This window comes from Calonectris borealis, chromosome 3 (genome assembly GCF_964195595.1).
Source record: "Calonectris borealis chromosome 3, bCalBor7.hap1.2, whole genome shotgun sequence".
Taxonomy (NCBI): domain Eukaryota; kingdom Metazoa; phylum Chordata; class Aves; order Procellariiformes; family Procellariidae; genus Calonectris; species Calonectris borealis.
In genome coordinates, this window is record NC_134314.1 from 117901716 (window position 1) to 117915153 (window position 13438).

At 59.6% G+C, this 13438-nt stretch overlaps 2 protein-coding genes across 2 annotated transcripts; both read right to left on the reverse strand.

The window, feature by feature from the left end:
* Positions 1 to 645: 645 nt before the first annotated feature.
* LOC142081075 (uncharacterized) lies at positions 646 to 5538 on the reverse strand. The gene is made up of 9 exons (XM_075147619.1): positions 5075 to 5538; positions 4719 to 4880; positions 4525 to 4634; positions 4155 to 4350; positions 3810 to 3927; positions 3366 to 3511; positions 3113 to 3204; positions 2856 to 3026; positions 646 to 731 (listed from the first exon to the last, which is right to left on the reverse strand). The coding sequence occupies exons 3-9, from the start codon at positions 4575 to 4577 to the stop codon at positions 725 to 727; spliced, it is 783 nt and encodes a 260-aa protein (XP_075003720.1). The 5' UTR covers positions 4578 to 4634; positions 4719 to 4880; positions 5075 to 5538; the 3' UTR covers positions 646 to 724.
* Positions 5204 to 7968, reverse strand: LOC142081074 (uncharacterized). The gene is made up of 7 exons (XM_075147618.1): positions 7240 to 7968; positions 7031 to 7150; positions 6655 to 6825; positions 6480 to 6521; positions 6226 to 6310; positions 6068 to 6121; positions 5204 to 5746 (listed from the first exon to the last, which is right to left on the reverse strand). The coding sequence occupies exons 1-7, from the start codon at positions 7866 to 7868 to the stop codon at positions 5639 to 5641; spliced, it is 1209 nt and encodes a 402-aa protein (XP_075003719.1). The 5' UTR covers positions 7869 to 7968; the 3' UTR covers positions 5204 to 5638.
* Between the last annotated feature and the right edge of the window lie 5470 nt (positions 7969 to 13438).

Below are 13438 nucleotides of genomic sequence, written 5' to 3' on the forward strand. Positions count from 1 at the left end.
TGAGCAAAATAGATCCTGAGCTGACGGTGAGAGGGCTCCTTCCTCCTCCTCCGTCACGGTGCGGGCCTCCCCTCTATCACAGCGGCACGCACGAAAGCCTCAGCAGTCCGGCTGCTGTTGGAGCCGCTTCTAAAGCTTTTTGGCTGAGCTGACGCATTTAGACCGCCCAGCGTGGGAGTGAATCTCTACCAGTGCCATGGGTTAGGGGGGTCTGAGGAAACTGCCCGACAATCAGTGTGCAAGGAGGGTGGCTGCAGGGGACAGCAGGCTGGAGGGGACGGTGGCTGCATAAGGACCTTTAGCCCTTCCCGGCCACCGGGCCCTGCCCACGTCTTCCCCTCGCTCTGACCTCATGGCGCTGCTCCTAGGAGAGAGCCAAAACTCACCAGGACGTGGTCCTGGGCAACCTGCTCGAGGTGAGCCTGCTTGAGCAGATGTTGGACCGGATGACCTCCACAGGTCCCTTCCAGCCTCCAGCCTCCTGTGGGACTCTGTGCTTGGCTTTCACTCCTAAAGCACCTCAACTCAGCCCTGATGCCCGCTGGAAAGGATGCTGGGACAAGGGACAATCCCAAACTCCTCCCCGAGGATTCACCACAAAACAAGAGCTCCCCACTCCACAATATCCTAATGCGGACCCAGTCAGAAGAGAGAAAAGATCATTTTATTGTGGTCGTCAACAGCGGGGGCCTGGAGTCACAGCCGTTCATCTGGTGAAAAGGAATCAGCACCTGCAAGGACAGAGCCAGAAAGCTCTGAGCAATCCATCAAGGCAGGAAGAGGCAGGATTTTGTTGCCCTCTCTTTGGGGAACGCCGTTTACGAGGAAGTGTTCCTCGCCCCAAAGAGAGAGCTGTTGCTGGCATTGGCTACGGGCTGGCTCTGGCGCCTTATCCCCATGGGTAATGCCCTTGGAGACCTGGGCCTGTGCAGAGCTGCCCAGTGCCCCTGTGCCACGCAGCAGGGCTCCATGGGGAGCCCCTGGGGAGCTGCCCTGGAGTTCTTTCCAAAGCCAGCGCAGCACCGTGCCTCGCCGTCCCTTGCCAGTGAGTTGGGCTGACTTAGAGCCCTTGGAGGTGCTGGATGCTGGGCATGGTTGGGTGCTGGATTCTGGCATGTGTGGGTGCTGGATGCTGGGCCCTGGGCATGTGCAGGTGTTGGTTGTTGGGCACTGGGTGTGCTGGGTGCTGGGCATGTCTGGGTTCTGGTGCTGGGCGTTGCGTGCTGGGCACTGGGGGTCCTAGCTGATGGGCATGTCCATATGCTGGGCATGTCCGGGTGCTGAGTACTGGGAACTGGGGGTGCTGGGCGCTGGGTGTGCTGGGTGCTGGGCACGTCTGGGTGCTGTGTGCTGGGCGCTGGGCATCGGGGGTGCTGGCTTGTTGCATGGCCGGGTGCTGGGTGCTGGGCGGTGGGGCTACTGGGCACTGGCAGTGCTGGGTGCTGGGCGCTGGAGCTGCTGGGCGCTGGGTGTGCTGGGTATATCTGTGTGCTTCGTGTTGGGTGCTGGGTGCTGGGCACCGGGGGTGCTGGGTATGTCCGGGTGCTCAGAATGTGCGGGTGCTGGATGCATGCGCGAGCGGTGCTGGTGCTGGGCAGTGGGGGTGCTGCCTTGTTGGCATGTCCAGGTGCTGGGTGGTGGGGGTGCTATGTGCTGGGCCCTGGGGGTGCTGAGTGCTGGGCATGTGTGGGTGCTGGGCGCCGGGTGGTGGGGGTGCTGGCTACTGGGTGCTGGGAATGCTGGGTGCTGGGCACTGGGGGTACTAGGTGCTGGGTGGTGGTGGTGCTGGCTGCTGGGCATGTCCGGGTGATGGGTGCTGGTTACTGGGGGTGCTGGGTGCTGGGCCCTGGGGGTGCTGGGTGCTGGGCATGTCTGTGTGCTGCGTGTTGGCCGCTGGGTGCAGGGCACTGGGTGTGCTGCGTGCTGGGTGCTGAAGGTGCTGGATGGTTGGCATGTCTGGGTGCTGGGTGGTGGGCATGTCTGGGTTCTGGTGCTGGGCGCTGGGCACTGGGGGTCCTACTTGATGGGCATGTCCATATGCTGGGCATGTGCGGGTGCTGGGTACTGAGCACTGGCGGTGCTGGGTGCTGGGCATGTCTAGGTGCTGTGTGCTGGGCACTGGGGGTGCTGGCTTGTTGCATGGCTGGGTGCTGGGTGTTGGGCAGTGGGGCTACTGGGTGCTGGGGGTTAGGAATGTCCGGGTGCTGGGTACTGGGCACTGGTGGTGCTGGCTGCTGGGTATGTCCGGGTGCTCGGCCTGTGTGGGTGCTGGATGCATGTGCGGGCGGTGCTGATGCTGGGCCCTGGGGGTGCTGGGTGCTGGGCATGTGCGGGTGCTGGCTGTTGGGCCCTGGGGGTGCTGGATGCCGCGTGGTGGGGATGCTGGGTGCTGGACATGTCTGGGTGCTGGGCATGTCCGCGTGATGGGTGCTGGGCTCTGGAGCCGCTGGGTGATGTGGGTGCTGGGCAGTGTGGGTGCTGGGTGTTGGGCATGTCCAGGTACCGGCCATGTCCGGGTGTTGGTTGTTGGGTACTGGGGGTGCTGGTGCTGGGCAGTGGGGGTGCTGGGTGCTGGGCATGTCCAGGTGTTGGGTGCTGGGTGGTGGGGGAGCTGTGTGCTGGGCCCTGGCGTGCTGAGGGCTGGGCATGTCCGGGTGCTGGGTATGTGCCGGTGCTGGGTGCTGGGCGCTGGGGGTGCTGCGTGTTGGGTACGTCTGGCTGCTCGACATGTCCGTCTGCTGGATGCTGGCACCGGCAGGGCTTGGTGCTGGCAATGTGCAGGTGATGGGCATGTCTGGGTGTCCAGTCTGTCTGTCGAGAGTTGAGAAAGATGGGCAGCAGAGCCTGGTACATACCTGGGCTTCCTGACCTTCTGCACCTTCCTGCATCTCTTCCCTGGCCCATCCCCAACAGCTTCTTCTCTCTTCCTCCTCTTCTCTTCTACGCTGCTTTCACTCTCCTCTCCGCGGGCCTCTTTTCTCTTTCGCCGCCTTCTCCTTTCCTTGGCCCGGGGGGAGCCTGCAAACCTTTCCATCCCCCAGTGGCATTAGTTAGGGAAAGCCCCCATCCACTGGAGCCAGCGCTGACGGCAGCCAAAGCCAGCTCATTTTACCTCCTGTCCTCTGCAAGGCTCGCCGGTTCTTCGGGGCGCCCCAGGGAGCCTGCCGCGCTCTCGGGGGTGCTTGGAGGCAAATCTGGAGGGGCCTACAACAGAAATGTTGGAGTTGGCAGGTGGCAAGAGACGACCTGGAGCGGTAAGCGGCTCTTTGCCAAATTGCTCCCTTAGCTCTCCAGAGGAGATTCCTTTGGCTGCTTTGGCCTCCTCCACCAGACGCCCTGTCACAGTGCTTGGGGACCTGACATACCTCTCCCGTTTCAGACTCCAGCAGCCTATCTCCCCCAGCTTCTTTGAGGACACCGAGCAGAGAGGGGGGTGCGTGCGGCGAGGCTTCTGCCTGATGCTCGGTGCCTGCTGTGCCTGCAGGGACACTTTGCTCTTCCAAACGCGGGTCTAGAAAGAAAAGGCACGTGCAGCAAAGTGACTTCTGCGAAGTAAAACGCAGCTCAAGCAAAACCCACCCCAAGCCCTGCACCACTTCTGTCTGCAGCCCTCTGATGGCCTGTCTGCAGGCTTCAGCTCATCTTGCAGAGCAAAGCCATCATGCGCCAAGAGGCAGTTGGCAAACAGAGGCCATGGGACCAGCGGGGCTGGGAGGACAAAACTCGATGCCCAGCCCAACCAGAAACGATGCTGAGGTTTCTGGCGTGCCAGGCCCCATCCTGTGACAACCCTCAGTCCCCCCTCTTACCTCTGGATGTCTCCGTGGGGGCTGGCGACTCCTCGGCTGCTGGGCAGGACTCATCACTTGCCTCCTCCGCAAAGAGTTCCCTCCAGTTCTCCATGAGGAACTCCACCAGCACCTTCACCTGCACACAGGAAACCCTTGGTGTCAAGCCAGCTGCCTGAAAAGGGACCAAGCAGCCTTTCCCACTGCCCAGCCTTGCCTCTGCGCAGAAGGCTCTGGCTGTGGGGCTGCTCTGCCAGGCAGCCACCCCACCACCATTTGCTCAAGGCAGGAGGCAGCCAGGGACCTCTGAGCGGCCAAGCTCTGATGGTTGGGGAAGGCTGCAGCCGGCCGCTCAACAGAGCGTACCTTCTCCGTGACCGCCAGCATGGCCTCCAGCGGGAGCAGCTCCTCGTTGGGTGGGCTGAGCAGGTTAGGCCCCACGCAGATGGCCAGGTTGCTGCAGGTCATCCTGCTGGTGGCTGCGTCGTGGCCGATGTGCTGGAGGAGGGCCAGCAGGCGCTTCAGGAGGAGGAGGTTGGCTCCAGGCATCTTCTCGGCCACCCTGAGGGAACAGGAACACAGGGTTAAGAGAGCAGATGCTGCCCAGAGCCCTCCCCCAGGCTTGCCCAAGGCGGGTGGGAGCCAGCGGCTGCGTTGCGCAGCTTTCCAGGTGCTCTCAGGCAGCGGTCAGGGCTCTGCTCAAGAGGCTCAACAGGGCTCTGCTGCCCACACTTACGCTTTCAGCCCTTCCACCTTCTCCTCCTTGCTGCTCTTCCGCATCGCTGCCATCCAGTCCTCGTAGAGGTTGTTCACGAGGAGCTTGGAGGGGATGCTTCGGAGGAAGTCCTGCAAGGCCGAGGGCTCCAGCTGAGCCTTGCAACGCTGCAGGCCAGGCAGGAGCTCCTCCCGCTGCAGGTCAGAAGCGCTCACCTTCAAGAGGACGGCCAGCAGCAGGGGAGGCTGGCTTCCCAGCTCGACGTCTGCGCCGTGGTCCAGGGCCTCCCGCAGCTCCCGAAGCGCTGTCCCGCTGGCGGCTCTGCGGAATATCCCGTCCGTCGCTGGCCCTTGCTGCTGCAGAACAGCCAGCAGCTCCTGCAGGAGAGGCAGGAGGAGAGTGGCTTGGCTGAGGAGCTGCCTTCCGAGAGCGTTGGCCAGAGCATGGCCCCAGACCTGGCTCCTTGCTGGGAGCCGCACCTGGGGACTTGCTGGGAGCTCCTGGGGACCCCCACCGCCGGTGCGGAGCATGTGGAGGGAGGGCTGGGGACCCCGTGTCCCGGCTGGCTTACCTGGATGGGCTGGGGCAGCGTGCCGTCCTCGCCGCAGAGGGCTGCCAGGGGCTGGCCGAAGAGCGTCCTGCTGCAGGCGGAGCCCGCCTGCCCCGGCGCCTGGGCAGCGGCCGGGCTCCGCCGCAGAGCAAAGGGCCAGGGCAGCCCCCTCCTCCTGCTGCTGCTGCTCCCTCCTGCTGCAAAGGAAAAGAGAGCAAGAGCCCCTCAATGGAGACCGCCAGGCCAGCGCTCCCGCAGCCTGCCCTGCCCTGCCCTGCCCTGCCCTGCCGGCAGCGCGGTGCTGAGCGGTGCGGCAGGACGGGCAGGGAGCCGGCACCTGGAACCGCGGTTCCAACTCAGGGGCTCCGGCTGGGAGGCTCCTGAGAGCCAGCGTGCCACCGGGACAGCCCGGCCCAGCCCTCGCCCTGCCCTCCTCCAAGCTGTGGGCAGCAGCAGAGGCTGCGTGTCGCCGCAGAACCACGTCCGGTGGCCGCTGCCCCACGGGTGGCCTTGCTCCTCCAGGTGACATCTTCCCTCGGGCTGCCCAACCTGCATGGCGACACTCAAGGGACAAGTGAGCACAGTTCAGGCGGTCGTAGGAGCTTGCCTTTCTTTCCAAAACTCACCTGGTGAGCGGCAACGTCCCCCTCCGTTGCCTGATGGGACCGTCGGAGGCCCTCGCTTGGGATCAGCCTGCAAGAACCAGGCTGCGCTTAGAGAGCAGCCCCGCAGCAGAAAGGGCCACCGGCGAGCTGCCCCCCGGCACCAGCAGCCTGAGCGCGGCAGAGCTGGGACCCTCGGCCCTGCCGGGCTCTCTGGCCTGCGTGGCAGGTTTCCTCCCAGCGTCGCCAGCGAGGACGTGCCGGCGTTGCCGGTGGCTCCCCAACCCTCTCCGCTCCCCGAGTGGCACCGCGGGACCCTCCCTCCCTCCCTCCCGCACAAGCTCACCCCACTCGCCGCACATCCCTGGCACCCCGGCACAGCCAGGGGCGCGTGGAAGGCAGCCATCCTCACCTCTGCCTGGCCCTCCATCAGCCTGTCCAGGTTCCTGGCGCTCAACGTCCTCCACTGGGCAAGAGAGAAGGAGTGGCAGAAGGGGAGCAGCCATGCCTCTGCTGCTCGGCTGGAGGAGCAGTGCTCGGGGCCAGAGCCCGGCGCAGAGAGACACTCACGGCATGGCGGCGGCTCAGCTCCTTCTGCAGGACTTTGAGCGAGGGCAGACGGGTCACCCGGGCTCTCTTGTCTCCTTCGGGTGTCCTGTGGAGCGGGAAGGGCCAGGGAGAGAGCTGGGTGAGCCCCAGGCCGCCTCTTGTCTCTTGTCAGGCAGCTCTGCCCGAGAGCTGCCCGCAGCGGCGGGGGCACCTCTCCCCAGGTGGGGAGCTGGGTTCCCCCGTCCGGCTGCACCTGGAGCATCCCCCCGGCTTACCCCAGCAGAGTCCCCAGCCACAGCTCCTTCAGCGCCCGGGAGCTGCAGAAAGAGAGGAGGAAGAGCGTCAGGCCCCGCTGCCCCCCAGCCCGTGGGCAGAGGTGGGCGCCTGCACAGCCCTGCCCCGTGGGGAAGGAGACAGGGGCAGGACGAAGCCCCGTAGGGCAGCACTCACCCAAAAGTGGCAAGGCAGGAGCCGGTGGGCCAGCTGAAGATGAGGGAGGTGCTGTCCTCCTCGCTGCCTTCCTCCTCTTCTTCTTCCTGCCCCGGTGCCTCCTTCCCGCCGCTCAGCACCCACAGCTGGTGCAGGGCCAGGCGGAGCTGTGGGTGCAGGGTGGTGCCCCGTCTGCAGAGAGGAGAGGCAGGCAGTGAGCTGGAGGTGGCCTCCTTGGGGTCCGTGAGGCCAGAGCCCTGTCCCCCACCTGCCCTCGGGACGGAGAGCGGTGCATGCAGCACCAAGGTGGCGGGGCCTGGGTCTGGTGCCAGGGTGTCCCTGCCCTGGTGCCAGGGCCGGGGCTGGGGCAAAGGCAGCTGGGCCGTGAGGCTCTTACTGCAACTTGGCGACCACCAGTTCCTCCTGGAGGAGGAGAAGGCGCCTCTCGCTCCTCTTGCGGCCCCGGCTCAGCCGCACGTCCGCGCTCAGCACCGGCTCGGCGTCGGTGAGAGCCTCCCTGCAGAGCAGAGAGCGGCGGGCATGAGAAAGGCCGCTACTGGGGGCCCGGGGGTGCCCGCGTGTCCCCAGGCCACGGGGGGAGCCCACCTGGAGCCACAGCAGCAGCAGCTGGCCTGGCCCATGCTGCCCGGGACAGGAGGACCCTCGGCGGACACCAAGGACGCGGGCCAGGCGTGGACAGCGAGGACGGGAAGCGGGGTGCTGGTGCCGGTGCCGGGGCAGCGCTGCTCGGCCAGAGCCTGCCTCCTCCCAGCGCTGCTGCGTGCCAGCACAGCTCCGTCCTGCTGTCTCTGGTGGCTGTTGGCTCCAACGGACCGAGATTCCGAGGCCAACGGAAAGTGGGAGGGGCCGTGGGGGGGCCCTGGCCTGGGGGTTCTCTCCAGGGTGGCCATGTCTCTCTTGCACTGGGGAGCCCAGAGCAGGACACGGCAGAGGGGAAGGACCACCTCCCTCCACCTGCGGGCAGTGCCCCTTGCCTTGGGCTTCACCGCTGGCTCCTGGCCTCCAAGTAGACCTGGTGCCACTGGTCCCCACCCTCGGGGCACGGCCGCGCAGCCAGTTCTCCGTCCACTGCACTGCTCATCAGCCCAGGTGGTGGTTGCTTGCTTCCAGTCCTCAGGCACAGCTCCCTTTTGGCGTGGCCTCGCAAGCCCATCTGCCAGCTCCCTCAGCGCTCGAGGCTGCACCCCGTGGGGGCCCGTCGGGGACTTGTCCATCTCCACATTGCTTCAGTGTTCTCTAATCTCCCCCTCTGCCACCTGATGACCTAACTGGATCCTCTTGCACTAAGGGGACCTCTTCTTTGCTCCAGCCTTTCCCCCAGGTCTCCAGGGCCTGGCATGTCTCACGGCTGCTCTTGCTAGGACCGTCGTGCCCCAGGAGGACTGGCAGAACCTAGGGCAGCTTGAAGTGCTGCCATGACCTAGTGAAGGCCAGGAGAGATTCAAGACAGAGGAAAAGAATTCCCTAAAAATGTGACAGTATGATGAGTTCTTGTGGCCATGGGGAACTGGGCATCGCAACTGTTTTCACTGCCTTGTCCTGTGCTCGGTCCTTCCTTACAGTGCTCAACAGCTACGGTCTTCACTTCTCTGTCAGCAGTTTAGTGGGTTTCCAATCAGCAGCAATGCGGTGTTGCCACCTGCTTAGCAAGGAGGTCACTAAGCCACTGTGCCTCGGTCAGGGGTTTACGTGGCTTTCCCTGGATTCCCCATGCCCGTGCCTGGGGCATTCACAGTCAGTCCCACCCTATGTCTGCAGGTCTCCCTGGACCGCTGGGATGAGGGCAAGTACATCTTTTCTCTTTCCAAAATGGAAAAGCCACCTCTTGTTAGGGGACAGGGAGAAAGAAGATAAACAGCAGTCGCTAATAATTTAAAATGTACATAGAAAGAAGTCCTTTTGACGTGCTGATACTTATGGGTAAAAGCCCTTTAGCAGTCGTCTTCCACATCCTCTGGTAGATGTGATGCAGGCATGATGCATCATGGTCATGAATCTCCATCTTTAAAATCATGAGGTTGGACTGAAAATCACAAGATTTTAAAATATATGTATATAACAGTCCTTTTTATTTGCCGCTAGATTTCAGTTGTTAGGAAAGTAGCCAAATTCTCAAATTGCTAGAAACTGCCTCTTTAAAAAAAAAAAATGCTTGAAGAAAATAATAGCCATGTATTTGTTAAATGACAAAGACCTCAAAACTGAAACACAACAGAACCAACATTATGAGATTCCGATAAAATTGTTGAGATATGATAATACCAAAGAAGTTCCAAGTAAGACACAGCAGGAAAGACCAGCCCCTGATGCATTTGGACATCGATTCTCTGTAGAAAGAAGAGCTGAAAGATCCTGAACGTGAACAGCCTTCAAGCAGCGCGTAATGCCTTATCTGACATGCCTTTATGTACGTGCCCTTGGTTCCTGGTGCAGACTCCAGTAAACAATCTGCAAGACAAATATTCCTGGTACGCACGTGCTCTGCACCAGATGTGCAGCAGTTCTCTGTGTGACCAAATGACTCACTCACCAGGCCCATCTCCTTAAACACCAGTTTACACAATCTCTGTTACTGAGAGCCCCAGAAAACTGACTTCTCCACTGAATTCATGCACAGCCAGAGCTTGAACCCCTAAGGGCAAGACTCAGACCAAAATAATTCAGGGGGCAACAAGAAGCAAGGAAGCCACATGAAATAAATCTCAAGAGGAGGGTGCTGCTCCTGGTCCTGGATTCCCTCCTCCGTCCATGAAGATGTGACAGCACTAGCCTGTGAAAGCACACAGGCGTGCTAAACACCCTTCCCGCACGGTCCGTACCAATAAAGGTCATTTCTCTTTCCCACGGGTGAGCGTGGGAAGGCAGGCTTATGAACATTTCCACAGGTATGTGGAACGCCGCACTTTAGACTCGGTACGCAGCGCCAGGGGAATCTGTCCTCAGGACACTTTGAAGCCACACGGCAAGAGGGCAAGTACAACATCTCCCACTCCAGTCCCCAGCCCTTTGCGACACGTTGTCAGCACTATCCTCTCCCAAGCCCTGCCTTGGGCACCTGCCCAGGGCAAATTTATGCAAGGTTGGGTTTGGTCTCCCAGACCTCTGCCTGAGGATTTGCAGCGGCAAAGCTACAAAGGTCAAAAAAACCCACCCAACCAAATAATTGCTCATCAACACTGCAGTTTTGCTGCTGTAATTCTGAAAAGGAGGAATTCCTCTGAACTGTTATACGCTTGGCTCCAGCCACGGAATCAAACTTATTCCCATACTTTCTCCTTTATTGTGTTACTCAGCTTTTTCCGAGTCTTACAAAAACCAGGACTTCAGTGCCTTGCCACCCAGAAACCAAAGGAAGCTTCCACGAAACCAGCAAACACCTCCCATCTTCTCACCAACATCATTAAAAAAAGCAAAACAAACCAGAGAGGTTGTACAAGTCAGCCTATAAATCCAGGTGTGAGGAGAGCAATGTCAGTGGTAATGGGGCAAGAAAGGCAGGGTAATTATACCACACCAAAATTGCAATCGTGCTGCATTCCTTTCCGGTGAAGGCCGGCTAAGAATTAGATACACCTTTTTAAATCATCAAAGGGAGTGGCTGCAAGATACAAGGTGCTGGGATTAAGATGAAGTTCTGGGTTTGCCAGTTCTCAGCAATGGCTTTGGTGGCTGGGCTGGGCATGTCATTACTGTTCCCAAACGGTGTTCACACCATGCCACTTCTTTTTAATCTTTAAACAATTCTTAGTATTTCAAGAGTCCCAGGCTCCCACTGAACAGGGACTGAGCAAAGGGCTGTACAAACCCAGAAACGGAGGACAATACCTATCCACAAGGTTTTTTGTACTTGGTCAACCAGTCAAGTTCAGTATTTTTTCAGTGGAGCACAAATATTTATTGTGTTGTTCCAGCTACTACCACGAGGTCTGCAAGCTCAGGCCCTCAAGCATGAAACCTCAAGAGCTTTCCTGTCGAGAAGGCTGGTACAAATACTGAATGGGGACCATTTTGTGCAGATGATTTAACAAGGACTGCATGGGTGAGGGAACTGATTTGGCTCAGACCTCTCCCTTTTTCAGAAAAACAAGTACAGGAGTTTAGATGGCAGCACTCACCCTGCAGCCCTTTGCAGAGGGGAGCCCACAGGGAAGCTGGGTCTCAAGGAAGCTCCTCGGTGGGCGGGGAGGCACAGTGCTGCCCAGAAATGCAACCCTGCTCCACAGACCGCTGGGCAGTGCAGAGGTAGGTAGTCCTTTTCTGCTGGAGAACACCTCCCTAGGAGAAGCCACAGGAGCAGCCATCACGCCAGCAGGACAGCGGCACACAGAGGCAAAGCTCCTGCTCTGGCTGCCTCACCTTGTTTGTGGTGCAAACAGGATTTTCAATGTCCTCCTGGGCTGTTACAGGGCAAGTGGAGAGCTTGGCACAGAAACAGAAAGGCACAGATCATCAATGCCTTAAAAACACATGAACGTCCTCCCCCATCATAACTTCATACTGCAGGTTGTTCCAGCCAATCTTTCCGTGGCCCACAAAACAAATGTTGCTTTTGTGCTAGTTTTCAGAAAACACAGCAAAAAAGGCAAACACAAGGCAAAGCAGCTAGCCAAATAGCCAAGTCTTGCTATTTAATTATTTTGAAATGCAAAAGTTCAATTAAAACCAGCTACAAAACAAAGACATAACGATGACCTCTCTCCTCACAAGAATTCATGCTTTGGCACAAAGGACTGGCTGGCCTGATTTTATATCCAACAAATTTAATCTTATCCGATAAAGTGGCTCCCTGTACAGCAGAGGAAAAGACGATGTGTTCTGAAAAGAGCTCTTTGGGCATCATGTAACACTGCACCACTAAATAAAAATAAAAAGCTTAGGGCGATTTCTGTTCTCTTAGGCCAACAGAACAAAAAGCAAAATGCAGCTGGCATCAGCACTGGTGAGGACAGAGGTGAGCAGCGCACAGGAGCTGACAAAACCATCAAGCTAACTTCAGTTCCTCTTTGTGGTGAACTTAGGAACACACTCAGCTCACCACTCGAAAGCCAACTGTTTCTAACGTGTTATGGTTTCATGTTACTGCACTGTTCATGAATTCAGTCTCCTGGCAGTATTTGAGGAAGGTGCTTTTCCACGCATTGACAGCTGACACCCAATGTTTTAGCATGAAGAAAACGGTCCAGTGGTTTTCCCATACCAAAACCTGGGCCACAGGGACGCCTGCTGCCTTCGTGTCTAGCTGTGCTGGTACAACTGAAGAAGCCATGACTTCAGTAGGTGACTTCCAGTAGAGCTGTATGCATAAACATAAGCTTCTATGAGCCATCTCCAGCTGGGCATCCAGAGATGAAAACATCCTCAAATTAGTGGGCACTACTGAAAAAATAACCAAGCGTCTAAACACTTGCATAATCTTTACTCACTCTCAGAAGCTCTTGATTTCTCAAATGGCATCACCTACTGATTGCGAGCATTTCCCAACGGACACACACCGTCATATTGAAACCCTAAATATTGCAGCATCTTCGCTTCTTCCACTCCACTTTACACAACATGAGTAATTAATCCTCAGAGTGCCTCAGAGAAGGCAGGACAGTGACATTCACCAACCCAGCCCACCACGCAGGTAAGAGGCACGAAAAGCCAAGTGACCCATGCGAGGTCTTGCAGAAAGCAGGCCGAGCCCAGTTGCTGTGTCATGTTGCCAAAGGGATGTTCATGCCACCAAATCCCAGCATTGAGGAAGCCAGAAGAAAGCCTTCCTCAATTCCGCTCCCCCAGGACCCTAAACTCGTCAACAGGATCATTACAGCATGCTTGCCGGGACAAGTCACTCCTGCTGTGGTAAAAGCGAGGGATTCCTGGCATTGCACGGCAGCCGCGAGCAGGGCTGGTGGCCTCGGTCGAAGCTCCGCCGTGCTCTCAGCAGAGCGGGACACTCGCAGACACCGCCACGTTGCGTAACGACAGACACTGCATGTAAATAGGAGCTCCCGCTCTGTAAGGAGCCATCGACAGCCGACCGACTTATGCAATTACTGAGTCTCATTAGGAGGTTGGCGGGGAGGATTTCAAAGGAGCTGCTGCCTGACTTGGCCGAGAGGCTGCAATCCGCCCAGCAGCACGCTCAGCAGCCACCCTCCGGCAGGAGATGCGTCCCACCAAAGCAGCCGCTCGGGGACTCGACCCCCCGAGGGTCCACGTCGTGGGGCAGGGCACGCCGGCACGGAGGGCAGCGGGGTGACGGTTCATTTTGGGGGTGCTGAGCCGTCTCTCCACCTCTGGAGAAGGGGAGTTACCCAAGACGCCCGGCTCGGCCTCGTCGCCGGGGTGTCCAAGCTCAGAAATAAAGACGCTCCCTGAAATAAGGGGCACGGGGCTCTTCTGGCCCCTCTCCAAGCACCCAACACCTGCAGGCACCAGGTGAGGGGGCCCCGGGCCCCCACCAGCCCGGAAGCCGGCCGGGCCCCGCCAGGGCCTACCCCGCGCCCACCACCGCCACCCCCTCCCCTGCTCCCAAGGGTCCCCCCTCAGCGGGGCCGCGGCCCGAGCGCGGCCAGGCCTGCCGGGCCGGGGTCTCCCTGCTCAGGGCCGGGCCCCGCGGCCCTTCCAGCCGGGCCCCGCCGCGGGGCAGGCTGCGGAGCGGAGGAAGCGGCAGCAGCCCCCGCCCTGCCCGGCTCCCCCTCCGGGCCAGGGGCTGGGCTCCCCGCCGGGCGAGGCAAAGCCGGCCACCTCCCCTCCTTCTCCTCCTCCTCCTCTTCTTCCTCCTCCTACTCCTCCTCCT

Bases quoted from the DNA above. Each gene is read 5' to 3' on its own strand.
- LOC142081074 (XM_075147618.1), bottom strand. From the start codon at position 7,868: ATGGACAAGTCCCCGACGGGCCCCCACGGGGTGCAGCCTCGAGCGCTG. The intron at 7,151-7,239 runs GTGGGCTCCCCC...TCTGCTCTGCAG, and splicing joins TGCTGCTGCTGTGGCTCCAG to GGAGGCTCTCACCGACGCCG. The intron at 6,826-7,030 runs GTAAGAGCCTCA...TCCTCTCTGCAG, and splicing joins CTGGTGGTCGCCAAGTTGCA to ACGGGGCACCACCCTGCACC.
- LOC142081075 (XM_075147619.1), bottom strand. From the start codon at position 4,577: ATGGCAGCGATGCGGAAGAGCAGCAAGGAGGAGAAGGTGGAAGGGCTG. The intron at 4,351-4,524 runs GTAAGTGTGGGC...CTGTTCCCTCAG, and splicing joins AAGGTGGAAGGGCTGAAAGC to GGTGGCCGAGAAGATGCCTG. The intron at 3,512-3,809 runs GTAAGAGGGGGG...TTTTCTTTCTAG, and splicing joins CCCCACGGAGACATCCAGAG to ACCCGCGTTTGGAAGAGCAA.